General features: G+C 37.9%; 1 protein-coding gene across 4 annotated transcripts in view; it reads right to left on the bottom strand.

The window, feature by feature from the left end:
• Positions 1-20,814, bottom strand: part of AFG1L (AFG1 like ATPase) — a 229,431-nt gene that overhangs the window by 128,200 nt on the left and 80,417 nt on the right. For all 4 annotated transcript variants that reach the window (XM_055087584.1, XM_024115555.3, XM_024115554.3 and 1 more), the window contains exons 3-5: positions 12,783-12,834; positions 3,848-3,949; positions 2,795-2,925 (exon numbers count right to left, since the gene is read on the bottom strand). In XM_055087584.1, the coding sequence (XP_054943559.1) occupies positions 2,795-2,925; positions 3,848-3,949; positions 12,783-12,834 (285 nt within the window). The remainder of the gene's footprint in view (positions 1-2,794; positions 2,926-3,847; positions 3,950-12,782; positions 12,835-20,814) is intronic.

Below are 20,814 nucleotides of genomic sequence, written 5' to 3' on the forward strand. Positions count from 1 at the left end.
TAATGAAATTGAAACTGTGATTAAAAATCTTCCAACAAACAAAAGCCCAGGACCAGATGGCTTCACAGGTGAATTCTATCAAACATTTAGAGAAGAGCTAACACCCATACTTCTCAAACTCTTCCAAAAAATTGTGGAAGAAGGAACACTCCCAAACTCATTCTATGAGGCCACCATCACCCTGATACCAAAACCAGACAAAGATACTACAAAAAAAGAAAATTACAGACAATATCACTGATGAATACAGATGCAAAAATCCTCAACAAAACACTAGCAAACAGAATCCAACAATACATTAAAAGGATCATACACCATGTTCAAGTGGAATTTATCCCAGGAATGCAAGGATTCTTCAATATACACAAATCAATCAATGTGATACACCACATTAACAAATTGAAGAATAAAAACTATATGAAAAAAAAATTTAACTGTGACAAATACCTGATAACTGTGGCAAAAGGAGAAGGTACTGAGTCGTGTATAGGTTTATTTTGCTTTAAAAAGTTGACACAATACAAGTAACGTATAGAAATAGAACTTTGTTCACATCACTTGTTTCCCTGTTTCAATAAAACTTCTGTTTCTAAATGGAAAAAAAAATTTAACTGTGCCGATTCAATTTTGTTTAGAGATATTTTGGTTAAAAGACTCATAATGAGAAACCAAGAGAAATGGCCGTCACTGATTCAACACTGACTTCTGTTGTTGAAGTCCACATAACTGCTAACTTGGTGCTATTTAAGAACTAAATCAGGCCCTTCTCTTTCTGCAGTACACCAGTGTACTTAGTGTACCTTCAGAGTAGCAGAGGAACATCTCTATTCCATAAGCCTTTCTTTTGAAGACCTTTGTAGTTCTACAATACAAAGTGTGAATGCCAGGCTGTCTGAATATGATTGAAGGGAGAAAGAAATAAAAATTCCTCCTCCCCAGATGGTTCAGTATAACACCATTCCTGGTAAAAATTCTCCTTTCTCCTCTATCATAAATCGAGACCACTGTTAGCTATGAGTATCGAGTTGCTAGAGGAGACCTACATGCCTCATTTGGGATAAAGGCATCCTGGCCACATCATCTTCCCACTAACCCAGGTTTTTAAGCACAGAAGAACAGGAGATAACTCACTACCAATTTAAATGCATAATTTCAGAGAATCTTAAAACTGGAAGAAACTTTAAAATTCAACTAGGGCAACTTCCTCACTTCATTACAAACACACTGTGAGGCATAGATGAGATGTATGAATCACTCAGGGCCTGCCTCAGGGTAGGCATATAACAAATGTTAGTCTGCTACTCCTGAAAGTTCTCTGGGCCTTTATTCTAGGCAATGAGACAGGAGTTTCTGCACTCAGCCCCAGAAATATTTTTTCAAAAGCTTTAGGTGTGATGCCCTGTTTTTAAGCTTATATTCAGTCCTTGTGGATTTTTCTATTTTCATTCCAATAACCAATTGCTCTTATGGTAAGCATCTTAGAAAAACCAACTATTACATTTCATAACTACTAAAAAGAGCAGTCAAATAAAGAGAAAGTAATTCTTAACCTAGAGTATCTTCTATTATTATTATTGTTATTGTTATATTATTAATTACTACTATTATAACACTGGGCATGACACAGGATACAGAATAAGCATAAGACATGGTGTTTGCTTTGATGCATTGTTCTTATAAGAAATAAAGATCAGGAAATAATGTACTACCAATTTAAATGCACAATTTTGAATCCTAAAAAAGAATAAACTTTAAAATTTCAACTAGGGGGGAAAAAGAAATTTCAAGAAGGGCAATTCTCTTCCTTCATCACAGATAAGTGGTGAAGCTTAAATGAGATGTGTGAATCACCTGGTTTTTTTTAATAACACTTTTAAAAAACAGTCAAACATCTTTAAAGACATTATTTTGTAATAATTATATTATCTCCATTGTGGTGTAGGGGAAATGTGAATCCATTGACTAGAAAATAGGGGTAGGCAAACTTCCTATAAAAGGCAGAATAGTAAATACTTTAGGCTTTGCAAGCCATATACGGTGTCTGTTACATTTTCTTTTTCTTTATTTTTTTTTTTTTTTTTGCGGTATGCGGGCCTCTCACTGTTGTGGCCTCTCCCGTTGCGGAGCACAGGCTCCGGATGTGCAGGCTCATCGGCCATGGCTCACGGGTCTAGTCACTCCACGGCATGTGGGATCTTCCCGGACCGGGGCACGATCCCGTGTCCCCTGCATCGGCAGGCGGACTCTCAACCACTGCGCCACCAGGGAAGCCGGAAAAGAGAATTTTTGATCAGAAAGATCAGAAGAAAGCACACAGAAATAAAGGAGTCGAAAATAGAAAAGAGAGGTTAGGAGACTAGGACACAAGGAGAATAAAGCTTATTGTTAGAGAAGCGGGTGGGAGAGGAGAGAACAGATATTCCAAGAGATATTGGCTGAGAATTCTCCAGAGTTGATGAAATACATAAATCCTCAGATTTAGGTAGTACAGCACATTCTGAGCAAGATAAACCCAATATATAAATTTATATATAAATATATAAATTTATATAATAATAATAATTTATATAATATAAAAATCTTCCTCTTCTCACTGGCCACACAAAAGCAGATGGGCCAGATTTGCCCTGTTCAAGCTGTGGTTTGCTGACCCCTGGACTAGATAATAAAATTAAAGTCATAAAGAGATAATGTATTAAATCAATTTATAAAACTGATAAAATCAGGAACAGAATTTAAATACTCATACTCCTTCAGTATACCATTCTACATCTATGAAACATTTCTACCTTACCTGAAATTCATCGAAACATAAGAGACATGCTTCTTCACTGATTTCTTCAGCTATAGGAGCTATTGGATCGTATGATTTAGCCATGAATCCTGGTTTCCTTTTTGGCAAACTCTGTTTAAGGCGGTGTATTCCTTAAATGGATGAAGTTAAACACAAATCAAATATTGTATTAACAGTACATTTTAGATAACTAAAACATATTTTTTAAATCTCTAAATGAAACATGGTGTGAACATAAAAATGAAGTTTAAATTTCACATACAAACAAATATGATTATTGAGGTTGGTTGCAGTTTCTCTACCTCAAAATAAGTTGTTCACGTATTACTATATTCCCATGGTTGTAAGGACACTTTGTAGTCATTCCATCTCCACTCTTCAACCACTTCAGAGATGACAAAGTGATAGAATAGATGATTAGATTGTGACTGATGGATCAACACACGGATCTTAGCCCTGAGGATTTCAGAGATGCAGGCAAAGGAGGTGATCCTGTCCTCTATGTCTAGCATATCTAATCAGGATGTTCCCTTGTTTCCAGCCAGTCCCACTTCGTTCACTATATGTTACTAAATGCTGAAAGTATTCTAAGAAAAGTACAATATTCCTGCCCTGAGAAGGTTACAGTATAGCTAGTAAACAAATAATGCAAAGATGAAATAACATACCCCTGACAAAGAAATAAAGCATACATACAAGAACAAACTGAATGCCTGCATGCTAAGGTGACACAGAGGAAAAGGCCTAATCAAGAATAACATTGTGAAACAGGTGAGGCTTAAACATTTCTTATTGATCCTTAGTAGAAAGAGAAAATGCCTGACCTTCACAGAGTAACCTCTGTTCTCTGATTTGGAAGTAATGAATTTGTCTCTAAGACCAACTCTGGACACATTACTAATTGCTTCAATATAGCACAAAACAAATGAAACCAAATAAAATCTTACTTTTAGCAAAAATCTAATTTTTTAAAAGATTAAGAACTTTAAGATGAGGAAAATTATTTTGTAATGTTTGTCCATTTAAATCACTTCTTTCAGATCATTAACTTACTTTTGTGAACATCTAGCATGAAACCATGAAAATGAACCCGTTTTTTCCTCTTCATTTCCACATAAGCATAAAACATGTCCATCACCATTGTTTTCCCTGTACCTTAAAAAAAAAAAACTATTAAACAGTATGTACTGATTGCTCTAATGATTGTTCATTAGCTCTGGGATAATGAAAACACACTCTGCTACTGGAAAGCTTAAGACTATGTTAACTTTTTTAAAAGCAGTGTTTATTTCTTACGCTAAACTACCTAAAAATAAAATGTTGATATTATTCTTTTCTGTTAAAATCCTGTTTTTAGGAAATACAACATTTAGTTAGCACTCCAGGGACTATTTCCTCCAGAGAACTATGCTTTTAAACTGGCAAGATTTACAGATTATTCATTCTTCAGTTTCTCTTCCAAAAGGCACAGTATAAATAAAATAACTTTAATTAATTATTTATTGGGCCATTACAAAGGATGAGGAACTGTCTTAGGCACTATAGGAAAATTTACCAGTGAAAAATTAGAAAATACAGATTAGCACCTAACATGAACACTGAAAATAAATAATAGATGTTAGAGGTGGAGAATTGCCAATTATAACACTTTTTAAAAAAAAAAATTTATTTATTTGTTTATTTATTTTTGGCTGCATAGGGTCTTCGTTGCTGAGCGCGGGCTTTCTCCAGTTGCGGTAAGCAGGGGCTACTCTTCCTTGCAGTGCGCGGGCTTCTCATTGCGGTGGCTTCTCTTGTCGTGGAGCACGGGCTCTAGGTGCGTGGGCTTCAGTAGTTGTGGCACACGGGCTCAGTAGTTGTGGCTCGCAGGCTCTAGAGTGCAGGCTCAGTAGTTGTGGTGCATGGGCTTAGTTGCTCCATGGCTTGTGGGATCTTCCCCCACCAGGGCTCAAATCTGTGTCACCTGCACTGACGGGGGATTCTTAACCACTACGTCACCAGGGAAGTCCTATAACACTTTTTTAAAAAGCTGAGAATACTGGCTTTCAAACTGAGGCTTACTTGAAGAAATTCAGATACAGTTAACCCTTATAATTAAATTATCTAATTTTCAGCACTCAAACTGTTAATCACTACGAACACATTAGTAATCGAAGAGTCAACAGCCTGAGCATTTCACAAGGCATGCACAGGAAGCCTATTCCCTCACAGAAAGCCCAGAGCTTTGGGGACACTGACAGTGGTCAAGTTTGGTTCACACCCAGCATTCCCCAGCAGGCAGGCCAGGGGATGCTGGTCTTGTCTCTCATCCTCACTGCTTCCTCCACCACCACCTCACCAAAGCGTCCAGGCTCTCCTTGCAGGAGCTGCAATTATTATACTATCTTCAAAGGCAGCTCAGCAAGCAAGATTTGAGTCTTAAATCTGTTGAGCTTTCCTCCATTCCATAAGATGACTTTGGGCCATGCCATTTGAATTGTCAGAAAGTTTTTTGTATATGAAAATACAATTCACAGGACTTCCCTGGTGGCTAAGACTCCACGTTCCCAATGCTAGCGGCCCGGGTTTGATCCCTGGTCAGGGAACTAGATCCCGCATGCAGGCTGCAATGCAGACCCAGCACAGCCAAATAAATAAATAAATAAATAAATAAATAAATTTTAAAAAGAAAATACAATTCACCAGACAGATTTTTAATGAGAAGACCATTTAGATTGAAAAGTAATTTTTTGCAAAAATATTCAGTACAAGTCTCTTGATATAGTGAGTGGCAGCAAATTTTATATCATTACATTTACACAAAGAAGTAAATTAATAAAGTTTCAAATTCTGCTGCATGAAGCATAGTATACTTATAGATCCAGAAAAGAAGTCATGAATTATCTAACAAAAAATGTGAACAATATATATTTGAACATAATCATTGTGCTCTTCTTCAAAAATGTGCTTAAAATGTAACAAAACCATCATAAAAAAAGTTTCTGAAAATAAAAGCAAAAAGAAGAAATCATAAAGGAAAAAACTGATAGATTAGAATATGTAAAATTCAAACTTCTGAATATCAAAATCACCATAAACAAAATATTATTTAATCAACATATTTTCATTGAATGCCTACCATGTGTGAGGCCCTATTCTAGGTGCTTATTAGGAAATGGCAGTGAACAAAACTACCAAAAATCCCTGTCCTCATGGAACTTGGCAGTTTAACATTATATATCTTTATATCTTTTCCTCATACACTGTTGGTGGGAATGTAAATTGGTGCAGCCGCTATGGAAAACAGTATGGAGACTCCTTAAAAAACTAAAAATAGAACTACCGTATATATGATCCAGCAATTCCACTCTTGGGTATATATCTGGAAACAATGAAAACACCAACTTGAAAAGATACATGCATCCCAATGTTCACAGCAGCACTATTTACAATAGCCAAGACGTGGAAGCAACCCAAGTGCCCATCAACAGACAACTGGATTAAGAAGATGAGCCCTATGTCACTCAAACTTTTAGCTTGGAGGGACCTTCCAGATTGCTGCACAGAGAAGGTGAATCCAAGTAAAACACCCAGGTCTGAGTGAGTTGAGTTAAGAGAGATCAGGATTATGGGAGTCCAGAACGCAGGTGAAATTTGCAAGGCAAAGTGCCAGAGAGGAGGAAGCTATAGAATGAAAGAGCTCCAGAAACCAACAGGTGGACACTCTTGAGTCTTTGGCTGAATAATAGCTGCTCATGCGTAGGGTGATACTTCATGATGTGAGGCAAGGGAAGCTGTGTTATGAACCCCTAGGAAACTGTGTGATAAACAATTTCCAGAGATATTGATACATACAACAACTTGAATGACTCTCCAATGAATTACACTGAGTGGAAAAAAAAACAAAGCCCATCTTAAAAAGTTACATACTTTTTCATTTATATAACATTTTTGAAATGACAGAATTTTAGAAATGGAGAACAGATTAGTGACTGCCAGGATGTAGAAATGGAGGGTGGATATGTATGGTTATAAAATTACGGGCAATACAAGGGATTCTTGTGGTGATACAGTTGTTCAGTATCTTGACTGTGGTGGTGGATACATGAACCTACAGAGGTGATAAGGTGTACAGAACTAAATACACACATAAATGAGTACAGCACAGCTAAGATGAAACTTGTGGATACAGAGTGATGACTGTATTCCTTGTACTAGGCCATTTTATATAAGGGACCTGAATATCACCAAATTTTGATATCCTTGGGGACCCCTAAAACCAATCCCCTGTGGATACCAAGGGATGACTATACAAGTAAAACTGGAGAAATCTGAACAGGATTGGTGAATTGTATCAATGTCAATATCCTGGTTGTGATATTTTTACTATAGTTTTGCAAAATGTTGCCTTAGAGGGGAAATGAGTGTATACAGATCTCTCTGAATTACTTCGTATAACTGTATGTGAATCTGTAATTATCTCAATGAAATTTCCAATTAAAAAAATACTTCAAATGAATCAAACTGGCATGCAAGTAACTTATTTAACTCCCTGTCAAAATAAAATTCAACATACAAAAATTATATAATCCTCACAACATTTGAAAAAAAAATTTGACAAAATTCAACACACATACATGATAAAAACTCTCAGCAAACTAGGAAAAGAAGCAGACTTCCTTGACCTCATAAAGGACAAATACCAAAAAACCTACACTGAAAAGATGCTCAATATCACCAATTATTTGAAAAATGCAAAACAAAACTACAATGAGATACCACTTCACATCCATTAGGATAGCTATTATGAAAACAACAAACAGAAAAATAATGTATTGATAAGGGTGTGGAAAAATGGGGACCCTTGTATATTACTGGTTGGAATGTAAAATTGTGCAGCTGCTATGGAAAACAGTATGGCAGTTCCTCAAAAAATTAAACACAGAATGAGCATATGATCCAGCAATTCTACTTCTGGATATACACAAAAGAATTGAAAGCTGGGATTCAAACAAATATTTGTTCATCAATGTTTATAGCAGCATTATTCACAGAAGTCAGAAGATGGAAACAACCCAAACATCCATCGACAGATGAATGGATAAACAAAATTGGTATATACAATAATGGAATATTATTCAGCCTTAAAAAAGAATGAAAAAAAAAAGAAAAAAAAGAATGAAATTCTGACATATGCTACAACATGGATGAATCTTGAAGATACTATGCTAGGTGAAATAAGCCAGAAACAAAAGGATAAATATTATATGATCCCACTTACATGAGGTCCCTGGAGCCATCAAATTCACAGAGACAGAAGTAGAACAGTGGTTGCCAGGGACTGGGAAGGAGTGGGTTATAGAATGGGTGTTATTGTTTAATAGGTACAGAGTTTCAGTTTGGGAAGATAAAAATGTTCTGGAGATGAATAGTGGTGATGTTTGCAAAACAATGTCAATGTACTTAATGCCACTGGACTGTACAGTTAAAATGATAAATTTTATATTACATATATGTTGCCACAATAGGAGAAACTAATACATTAAACACACACACACCCTACAGTTAACATCATACTTAACTAGGGAAGACTGAACACTTCTCCCCTAAAATTTGACACAAGGCAAGGACATCCACTCTCATGACTTCTATTCAACATTGTACTGCATCCTAGCTAATGCAATGAGGCAAGAAAAAGAACTAGAAGGCATAGAAATTGTAAAGGAATAAGTTAAATTGTCTTTATTCACAGATACGATTACATTCACAAAAAATCCTGAAGAAGCTACCAAATAACCAGGAGTTATAAGAGTTAACAATTATAAGAGTTAATAATCGAATTTAGAAAGGTCATCCAAAAAATCAATTGATTCTATACACTAGCAGTGATCAACTGGAAATTTAAATGTTAACATACAATACCATTTGCAGTAAAACACACAGGAATAAATTTATCAAAAAATATGGCAAACCTCTGCACTACAAACTACAAAACACCACTGAGAGAAATTAAAAAAGATATTTTAGGGACTTCCCTGGTGGTGCAGTGGTTAAGAATCTGCCTGCCAACGCAGGGGACATGGGTTCGAGCCCTGGTCCGGGAAGATCCCACATGCCACGGAGCAACTAAGCCCGTGTGCCACAACTATTGAGCTGTGCTCTAGAGCCCGTGAGCCACAACTACTGAAGCCCACATGCCTAGAGCCCGTGCTCCGCAACAAGAGAAGCCACCGCAATGAGAAGCCCGCGCACTGCAGCGAAGAGTCGCCCCCACTCGCCGCAATTAGAGAAAGCCCGCGCGCAGCAACGGAGACCCAACACAGCCAAAAATAAATAAATAAATAAATAAGATATTGTAAAATGAAGAAATATACCATGCTCATAGATTGGAATACTCAATATTTTAAGTTATCAACTCTCTGTAGACATTGCTCTATAGCTTCAACATAATCCCAATCAAAATCCCCAGATTTTTTTTAAATGAACAAGCTTATTCTAAAATGAACATGGAAATGCAAAGGCCACAGAATGGTCAAAATAATCTTGAAAAAGACAAAGTTGGAAGACTCACATCACACCACAGAGATGCGTCAGCAAAATACAAGTTGTAGGAAATCCTACAGGACAAAGATGTTTATAAGTATGTATGTATATATATGTGTGTGGTGTGCACACACCCAAGCATATAACTACCTCAGGATGTAAAATATATTACTTACTGTGAGTCATTTTCAAAAATGTTTCAAAGCCATTGCCACAGTTTGTAAGCTTTGGGTGAGCAAAGGCTGTGTCTGCTTTTATTCACCATTACATTTCCAGAAACAACAGACTGCCTGGCACAAGGCAAGTGCTCAACAAGCATTTGTCAAGTGACTGGAAGAATGAGGACAGATGTTGGAAAAAAGTAGGGAAGAAACCAGCACTAAATTTCACCTGCTTCATGATTTTGCTTTGGTCTCTACAGAATCCTAAATAAAACCTTGTAATTTTCTCAGGACAAGATTCTTACTAGGGGAGTCATTTATAAAACCTAAAAATCTTCTAAATTCTAACTTTTAAGCCTATAGTTGGGAAGCCAAAAAATGACTACTCGAGAGCCCCCTCTAGTGGTGCCCTTTTCACAGCTGACCCCCTGCAGAAGGAGCTGGAAGTGGTATCCTCCACCACTGCCTCCCACCCAAGAAGAATTTTGCTTTCCAACTCCTAACCTTAAAACCAGTCTACCTTTCCACTGGTGAAATTATCAATGTGAAACAGGTAAGGTTAAACCAGGAGACAGCAAAAAAGGGACTGACAAACAAAAACGTACTTTATTCTCTTCTAATGTACAGGAGAAATCATTAACCCTGCCATCACCACTCATTCTGCTAGTCTAGAGCTGAAACCTTGTTGTAAGAAAGCCAGCTGTAGGGTAAGAATGAAGCCACAAAATACTACTACTGCAGCTTTTGACTTCTGCATGAGATATGATAAGTATTTTATTAATGAAAACATTTCAAGATTGAACCATGATGATATCAATGCTCCTGGGGTTCCCGTATTGAGGGTCCATCTGAGTCAATCATCTCAACATACCTATGAAAATAGAGTAGAGTGAAGTGGGCATGACAGAGTCCAAGACAAGGGCAGGAATAAGGAGGGAAAGGGATGCTATGAAACAGACATCTCTTTTCCACCAAGTCTCTTTAAAATTTATTATCTGTTTCCCAAGTCTAAAAAAGAAAAATAATAAAGAATAAGAGCTTGTAAAGGCATTCTGAGGCTATTCTCCCAGCCAGCGAGCCCACCCAAAATGAGAATTTGCCCTAGCTTTTATTACCTATTTTGTAAGTAAACTAATTCTAAACTAAACTGAGTATGGCCACCAAAATATTCATCTCACTTCCTATTTCAGAATTCCTTTCTCTTCCCCTCTCTACATTATGAAGATGTTCCTAGCCAAAGATTGCCACACACCCAGCCTATGTGAATATCCCGTGTTACACATCTTTTCTAATCCCTTCAAACATTCAGATAAATTAAGTTTATTGTACCTCCCTTCAATTCGTTAGAATATGGCTGTATTTTCCAAACTAAAAATCCAACAACTTTCATGGTTGTTTTTTTTTTTTAAGTCCTTTTGTAGAAGTGGAAACAGTTGTGCCTTACTAACCATGTCCATTTATGGTTAAGTGGTTAAGGTAACAAGAGAAACAAAGATACTGATTTTAGCAATGACAGAACATGAAAGTGAAGGTATAGGAAGTAAACATTCTCCAAAGAGGCAAAAAATGAGAGATGACAACAGAATGAGATCTGCTAGCGGTGCCCAAAGGTGCAGACACATAAAACTGCTCAAGTACCTGGTATAAATTAGATTCTAAATAAGAAGCATACATTGGTCTCAAAAATACCAATTAGCCAATGAACTAAGAAAAAGAATAGTTTGAGCCTCTTTCACATTTTTAAAATCTGAAAGTTCGAAGAACTTGAAGAATCTCTATCATTTGCTTTTTAAATACTAACTAATTCCCTTTTTATTAGATTTGCTAAATCTATAAATGTAAAACAGGCATTTAGAGGCATTAGTAAACAAATCAGAAGAAGAGGGAGGACCCAGAAAAGAACAGTTTGATCTTTGAGGCAGTATAACTACTTATTCAACTTCTATTATTTTTCTTACCCTAAAATTCTTATTAAGATAAGGAACCTCTGCCACCACTTCCTCACAATGCATATTTGTTTATCTCGTTACATTAAATGTGCATTTTGAGTATGTAAAGAACTGAATGACAAGCCATAAGGTCAGAGGAAGGAGGAGCCACCTTCATGACATCAGTGAAGGTGGGTAACCAGGGAGAGGTTTATAACTGGAGAAAAAGATTTGATTGAAGGAAACAGAAACCAGAAACTGACAACTTCAGCAAGAATGAAGTCAGGGAAGAAGCAAGACGTTAACTGATTAGGAAAATCCAGAAAGTAAGTGACAGCTCATAAGGTTTCCAAGAAAATGTGAGTCTTTGTGCCCAGTGCATGGAAGCGGGAGACCAAGGAAATGTTACCACTCATATGTTAAGAACGTCTACTCAGGGGCCTCCCTGGTGGCGCAGTGGTTAATAATCCGCCTGCCAATGCAGGGACAGGGGTTCGAGCCCTGCTCAGGGAAGATCCCCGCAGAGCAACTAAGTCCGTGCGCCACAACTACTGGGCATGCACTCTAGAGCTGGCGAGCCACAACTACTGAGCCCGAGCGCCACAACTACTGAAGCCCGCCCGCCTAGAGCCCATGCTCCTCAACAAGAGAAGCTATCACAATGAGAAGCCTGCGCACTGCCACGAAGAGCAGCCCCTGCTCACCGCAACTAGAGTTAGTCCGCGCACAGCAACAAAAACGCAACGCAGCCAAAATAAGTAAATAAATAAATTTATTTTTTTTAAAAAGTAAAAACAGGGCTTCCCTGGTGGCGCAGTGGTTGGGAGTCCGCCTGCTGATACAGGGGACGCGGGTTCGTGCCCTGGTCCGGGAGGATCCCACATGCCGTGGAGCGGCTGGGCCCATGGGCCATGGCCGCTGGGCCTGCGCGTCCGGAGCCAGTGCTCCGCAGCGGGAGAGGCCACGGCGGTGGGAGGCCCGCGTAACGCAAAAAAAAAAAAAAAAAAAAAGTAAAAACAAACAGCTTATTTTTTTTTTAAGTTATTAACCTGAGTCAAATAGCACTGAGCAATGAGATTCTGGTTTATCTAATAACCTATCTAGAAATGACTTCCTTCCCTAAGATCAACTCACTTTATACATTAAATAATGTTTGCACCCTAACATGTTAACTAATCCTGCCTTCAACTGCAGTCACCCTATGAGAAGTAAAAGTAAAAACTAAGATAACTGCACGCCTCTCCTCTCTCCTATTTTACCTCACCTCATCCTGTTCTTGCTGGTAGTGTACTGAGGGATAGAAATGGAAGTTATCCCTGAGTGAAAGCTGGGAAACTTTTTGTTTGGACCACTTAAAACTTATTTTAACACACTTACCAACATCTCCATAAACATACAGGCCCCTTGGAGGTTTGCTCCTTGAAAAAAGCTGCAAATTAAGAACAAATTATAAATCTCCAACATGGAAATAATCGAATATCATCATATACATAGCGTTGCTAACCATGCTATATATACAGGACTGAAATGGGCTACTGCACACAGTAAGTACAAAAAACTTGATATAAAAGGCTATGAAGCCCCACTTAGGTTTTAATATAGGAGGCAAGAATCATAGTAGCTCAGAGCAAGGCTCTGAAGTCACACAACTTAAGTTTACATCCACTTCACAATTTACTAACCATGTAATCTTCCCCCTCTTTCCCAAATGGGTTCCGCAAACATGACAGCCTAGCTCATTCCCAGCAAGCAAGAGATCAGAAGACTTTTTCTGAAGAAAGTGAATGGTTTCCAGAATTAAAGGCCCAAAGGCACCTAGTGTGGGTTTCTCCCAAAGAAAGAACTGGGTCCCTATCAGATCACCTTACAGTAAAGCATACTAGTCAACAAACCTCTTAAGATGGAGCCTTCAATCAGCTCATTAGTATCTGAAAAGACTCTAAAACAAATTGACAGCCAAGAATCAACAGAAGTTTGAAAAAAACCCAAAAAAACTCCCATTATGAAAGTTGGAGACCACAGCAAATATACAGGGGGCAAAAAACTCCATGGAAACAGACTACACAGACAGCAAAAGGAAACTTCCAAATAAAACTGTAACCAATATAATTAATATGCTGAGGAAAATAAAAGAAGTTATTAAAACTATAAAGCAGGAACAAAATGCAATTTTTAAAAGGAATATTAAGAACAAAAGAGAGTACTTTGAAATTTAACATATGGTAGCAGAAACAAAATTCCAGAAAAGGGATTAGAAGATAAGCTTGAAGAAATGTTAAAGAAATACAACAAATAAACAATAACAATGAAAGATGGAAAATATAAGAAAATTACAGGATTAATTCAGGAGGTCCAATATCTGACCAAAAGGAATTCCAGAAAGAGAAAATAGAGAAAAAAGAGAGGAGGAAATTACCTAAGATTTTTCTCAGATCTGAAGGACGAAATTTCAAGATTGGGAGGACAGATTATATAAGTGTCCAACACAATGAGGGAAATAAGACCCATACCAAGTCACAATCCTGAAATTTCAGACACCAGGCATATAAAGGAAATCCTACAAACATCCAAGGTGGCAGTGGGGTGGGCGTTCAGGGGGAAAGGTGGTGGGGGGCGGGGGGCTGGAGGCAGGTCACAAACAACGGATAAAAACTTGAATAAAGTTTGAGGGACAGTGATTTCCAATCTAATCCATCCAATCTATCCATCAAGCGTGAAAATGGGAAACTGACATTCCATACATACAGGGTCTCAAAAAACCCTCCCCAACAGAAATAGGAACACCTAGGCTCCATGAGACAAAGAGGATCCTGGGGAGAATGCCCTGGTAAGACGGAGGGCTGCTCTCTGGAACCACAGTGGCACAAGCAGGACAAGAAAGCAATCAAGTCCACACCAAAACAGGAGGATGGAGGCCTCAAAGGAAGAAACAAAATGGAACTTCTCTTTGCCTGATATTATTATCAGCCCAAATTACCTTCCTGAATTTTGCTCCACTTAGAAGAGTAACCTTCAAACTCTATGACAGTTCCTAGACACTTGTGCAAAAACCAAGGTGAGCCAGAGCTGAGAGAGTTCAGAAAGGGTAAAAGCAGAAAGAAGCGAAGGTTATGCCACTTAGCACCAACCAGAGCAGTCAATATTTTGACAGAGAACATTTTCAAAAGCTAGACTTCAGGATCTACTACCTAATGCTTTTGTTTTTTAATCTGTGGATTCACTCCAGCATGCCTCAGAAACCTCTCTCGCTTTCCTGTCCCTCAGCTGTCTCAATAAATCCAGCCTCTGACTCCAGCACGCCCCTTCCAAAAGAACCTTCACCATGGTTTAGGCAAAAGGATATTCTTTGCTTTGATTCTGCCAGGTGGATGATTTCCCTGTGTTCCTCTGCACATTAACTCTCCATCTATTCTTAAATCTCAACTGAAAACAGATGCCGCTCCTGCCAAAACCTCTTAATTTGTCTTGGTGTAATATCTTATATGAACCATTCTTGTACATTGGTTATTATATTTTCAATTTGCCAGAAAAAAAGCATCATGCTCCTCAATAATTTTAGAACAGCTTCAAATTAGAAAACTTATATACAACCTAATAATCTCTAAGTATATTCTATGTATTAGAAATCTTTTGAAAGCAACTTTTTGCATAAGGTAACTGGAAATGTTATAGCAATTCTTCACATCACATTTTGTAGAAACAGTCCGGGATCTAGTCATGATATAATCAACATATGCTAAATCAATGAAGTTCAAGCCAAAAATTTAACAAAGATGGGGGAAAAAGATGACATGGGAAGAGCTCAATGCTGCTAAAAAAAAAAAAAAAAAAATCACTTGGGCCTATCTTCTGTTTTACCCAAACTCAACGTATTTTTGAAAGAGCACTTTGGCAAATATTACAGTACACTATCTATTACATACATAATTTATATTATATTATATTTTATGGCAATATTTAGAAGATGATAAAGAGATATGGTTATAGAGTATCAAAGGAAAAGATTCTCAAACATCTGAGATCACAAATATCTTGTATGGCATAAATACTGTTTAAGAAGCAGATTTTACTCCAAATAAATTGATAAACATAATGGATACTCCTCTAACAATAAATGTTAGACATCACCTATCTAAACGATGTTATATACACACCAAGTATTTTCACTTGGAGAGGCAGGTTAGTTTTCTCCTCATAAAATTTCAGTCTTCCAAAAGTTATTGAAATTATTTCAAAGGATTTAAAAATCTATCTTTTAAGGGGAAAATCAGAGGATTGAATGGAGAACAGTAAGACTATTTAGAAGGCTGTAAAATGGGTTCTAAGAAGTTTTTTAATTATTTATTCATAGTGGTCAATTCAGGGAGAGTTAGGTTCACACAGTTTTCTTCAAAATAACTACACAGGCACCCACATAATTTACATGCTCCTAATTTACATTTTCTCACAATGTACCCTATTTTTCAGGTCCATTAAATTTCCTTTCCCGATGTTTTAATTTCCTGTAATGTGTTCCTATGTCTCAGAGCACTCCACCCTGGCATAGTTCCTGGGTGCTGGGGTTCTACATGTGCTCCCATCCTCCACAAGCCTCCTTCATCCTGCTCTCTACCCTAGGGGACAACCTTGCTGGCTGGCTGCTAGCTGGGTTCAGTCCCTGGGAGGTACTACTTGCAGGAGATAGGAGGGAGGGGGTGGAGAGAAATCCGGGTCATTCTCTCCCGTTGCTTCCCTGCTTCAGTGCTGTGTCTCTAGCAGAGCTGCATCCCTCCAGAATCATTAGGTCCTCATGCCACAGCTACAGCTCTCTGCAGGCTCCTCCTTCATTCCTCCATCCTTTGTTTGCTGCCTTAGGCCTGCCCTGCCCATGACTCTCTAAGACATCTCTTGATTCAGTCTTTAAAGTGCTGTGAACAGTTTCCTGACAGAACTCTGATACACGCCCAACCTCTAAAATACACACACTTAACACTAACTAGACAAAGACTTGAAGATCTGAACATGAGTAAGTTTCTCTAGTGACCAGTTGTAAGATTTGTCATGTTACTTATATCTTAGGGAATTTGTGAAGTAGGATGATGACACCTTCTCTAATGTGTTTTTGATAAGGATCCAGTGATACTGTATTACAGACTGTGCAGATGGTAAGCTTAAGGATGATGTTGGAAGATAGTGGAAAGCTATCACCTACCTCCACTAAGCATAAAAGATATAAGGAAAGAGTATTAGAGTTGAACTCAAAAGATCTGGGTACAAATTCTAGTTCGGCTACTTATTAGCTATGTGACTCTGGGTAAGCCACATCAACTCTACAACCAGCCATTTCCTTATCTGTTGGGTGCAGGACACGGCACTGGGGAGTTCCCACTCACTGCCCACCTCTGCACACCTAATCACAAGGCCCACTCACTCATGCTGAAGACTGTAAACTTCATGTACTGATACCTGTTTCTATCCAAACCTATGGACCACGAAGAAGAAACATCGCACCCTTCGACACACCCTTCTCAAAGATCTGAACAACATTAATGTACACTTAAGCTATTTTATAACTATACAAACTCTACCAAACATATCAAGAATACATTCAAGAACACGGAGCACATTTTCAAATACTGTGCATATTCCAAGCCATAAAGGAAACCTCAATAAACTCCAAAGAATCACTGTATTCGGGGCTTCCCTGGTGGCGCAGTGGTTGCGCGTCCGCCTGCCGATGCAGGAGAACCGGGTTCGCGCCCGGGTCTGGGAGGATCCCACGTGCCGCGGAGCGGCTGGGCCCGTGAGCCATGGCCACTGGGCCTGCACGTCCGGAGCCTGTGCTCCTCAACGGGAGAGGCCACGGCAGAAGGAGGCCCGCATACCACACACACACAAAAAAAGAATCACTGTACTCCAACCAAAATGGAATAAAATTAGAAATAAATGATGGAAGGATAACTTAAAATAGAAAAATCTCATACTAAGATATTGACTTTCCCTCACATTCCCTCATGTCCACCCAGACTTCTGGGATTGCAATTTCATATAGGAAGTTGAAGGAGGTCCAACCCAACACCTTCTGTTTTCTCTTTATAAAGATGTAGACGTTTGCTGAAAGTGATAGGGGAAGTGTAGTTCAGCTTGAAGGGTACTAAGAAGGCTCTAGAGAATCGTTACAGAGAAGAGTGAACTAACCAGCGAAACAGATTTGTTGACAAAATGGAGGGACACGCCTCAGGGCTTTCAGATTGTTCTCAACAATCTTCTATACCTGTGCAGTAGCCATGTCCTTTATGTGAGAATGATCCCACTCCCAGCTCTATCCTCCACAACTGGATGAGGGGTTCAAGGGTGAGCTTATGACTAAGTTCAGTCAAGCAGAGTTCTGTTGTTCAACTCTAGGTGAAAGAGAAGCTCTAGTCTTCTGCACAGTATGCTGTGTAGATGTGATGCTAGTTTGCTACTTTGAGATAAGCCAAGCTGAACACAAAGCCAAAATAATCAAGAGGGCAAGATCAAGAAGATCTCCAAGTAAGTAATGGAGTCAGGGGCCTAATACACTGCACCTGAAGCATACTTATCCCTGGACTTCTACATGAGCCAATGATTACTGTATTATTTAACCTAGTTTTAGTTGGGTTTTCTGTTATTCGCAACTGAAAGCATTCTAACTGATGTCATAATATATTTTACTAGGCCATATTAATGGTTTGATATAAGTATTTATAAAAGTATCTGAAAGTATCTATTCTCAAGAGAGAGCTATAGTAATCAAAACAGTATGGTGGGGCTTCCCTGGTGGCGCAGTGGTTGGGAGTCCGCCTGCCGATGCAGGGGACACGGGTTCGTGCCCCGGTCCGGAAAGATCCCACATGCTGCAGAGCGGCTGGGCCCGTGAGCCATGGCTGCTGAACCTGCGCGTCCGGAGCCTGTGCTCGGCAACAGGAAAGGCCACAACAGTGAGAGGCCCGCGTACCGCAAAAAAAAAAAAAAAAAAAAAAAAAAAAACAGTATGGTACTGGTATTAAAACAGACACACAGATCAATGGAACAGAACAGAGAGCCCAGAAATAAATCCACACGTATATGATTAATTAATTTATATCAAAGGAGCCAAGGGTATACAAAGGAGCCGAGGTCAAAGGAGACAAGGGTATATAAAGGAGCCAAGATTCAAGGATAGTTTCTTCAATAAACGGTGTTAGGAAAACTGGACAGCCACATGAAAAAAAAAAATGAAACTGGACCACTACTTATATCATACACAAAAACCAACTCAAAATGGATTATAGACTTGAACATAAGACCTGCAACAATGAAACTCCTAAAAGAAAACACAGGTGGTGAGCTGCTTAACACTGGTCTTAGCAATGACTTTTTGGATTTGATATCAAAAGCAAAGGCAACAAAAGCAAAAATAAACAAATGGGACTTTATCAAACTAAAAAGCAAAAGAAACAATCAACAAAATGAAAAGGCAACCTACCAAATGAGAAAAAATATTTTAAATCATATGTGATAAAGGGTTAGTATCTAAAATACACAAAGAACTCATACAACTCAACAGCAAGAAAACAATCCAATTAAAAGACGGTCAGAAAATCTGAACAGACATTCTTTCCAAAGAAGTCATACACATGGCTAAAAGGCACGTGAAAAGATGCTCAACGTCACTAATCATCAGGAAATGAAATCAAAACCACAACGAGATATCATCTTACATCTGTTAGAATGGCTATTACCAAAAAAACAAGAAATAAGTGTTGGTGAGGATGTGGAGAAAGGGAACCCTCATGCACTGTTGGTAGGAATGTAAATTGGTGCAGCCACTATGGAAAACAGTACGGAGGTTCCTCAAAAAGTTAAAAATAGAACTACCATATGATCTAGCAATTCCACTTCTGGAAATTTATCCAAATGAAAACACTAGCTCAAAAAGATATCTGCAACTCCTTTTTCATTGCAGCATCATTTACAATAGCCAAAACATGGAAACAACTTAAGTGTTATACACACAAACAATGTAAATTATTCAACCATTAAAAAAGAAAGAAATCAACATTTGTGACAAATTGATGGACACTAAGGACATTATGCTATGAGAAATAAATCAGACAGAGAAAGACAACATATGAACTCACTTACATGTGGAATCTAAAAAAAAAAAAAACTAAACTCATAGGTATCTAGTCAAGAAAGCATGTCAAGTTTAGGAGACTTACTATAATAAGTATTACAATACTATATACTAAATCAAAAGGGAGGATAATAAGAAAAGCAGCTGTCAGAAAAATGTCATTAAAATTTTTTTAAACGATATGAATAAATTGCCAATTGTCCAATAAGGAAATGTGCTGATGTCACAAGTGTTTGGGGTCCTAGTTGTTATGCATTTAGTGATGCACTCCAAACCACTAAATTTAGTAAAAATTTATGATTTGAATTTTATATACATAAAAGCCCACTTCCACACAGAGAATCTTTTGAATGTGAGGATTATATTTTTTAAAGTAAATATCTGATAATTATTCTATCAAAATTTTATTAGACAAAGTCAAATGTAAAGCATGATTACTGGATTCAAACACACACACAGTTAAAAGAACATTTGGGGGACAACTGAAGAAATCTGAATATGGGCTTCATATTTAGGATTGCCAGATAAAATACAGGATGCCAGTTAAATTTGAATTTTACACTGATATCAAATAATTTTTTAGTACATATATGTCCCAAATATTGCATGGTACATATATATACTAAAAAACTATTCATTCTTTATCTGAAATTCAGGTTTATCTGGACATCCTGTATTTTTGTTTGCTAAATCGGGTGGCCCTATTTTAGATATCATTACATCAATGTTAAGTTTCTTGGGTGTGATAATGGTAATATAGTTATTCAGGAAAAGGTCCTTGTTAGGAGATACATAATGATGTTTTTAGAGGTCAAGTGTTATGATATTACAACTTACTTTCAGATGATTAAAGAAAAAATATTGAGAGACAGAGAGAAAAAGAAAACAAATGTGGCAAAATGTTACCCATTTTCAAAATAAAAAGTTGCGAAAAACAAAACAAAATTTGGTAAGGTGATTAATTACTGTATTACTTATACTTTTGAACTAAGTCTAAAATTATTCTAAAAATATCTACATATTTGCATTTTAGACAATTGCTTTGAAAACTATTCCTTTAACTTCTGCAAAGTAAACATTTGCCATCCATCATTCCAAATATTTTGATTTAATCATTCTAACTTTATCCTTTGTTCCTTATGATATTAAAATTCTAGCATTAGGGCTTCCCTGGTGGCACAGTGGTTGAGAATCCACCTGCCGATGCAGGGGACACGGGTTCGTGCCCTGGTCCGGGAAGATCCCACATGCCGCGGAGCAGCTGGGCCCGTGAGCCATGGCCGCTGAGCC

The sequence above is a fragment of the Physeter macrocephalus genome, chromosome 10 (genome assembly GCF_002837175.3).
Source record: "Physeter macrocephalus isolate SW-GA chromosome 10, ASM283717v5, whole genome shotgun sequence".
Taxonomy (NCBI): domain Eukaryota; kingdom Metazoa; phylum Chordata; class Mammalia; order Artiodactyla; family Physeteridae; genus Physeter; species Physeter macrocephalus.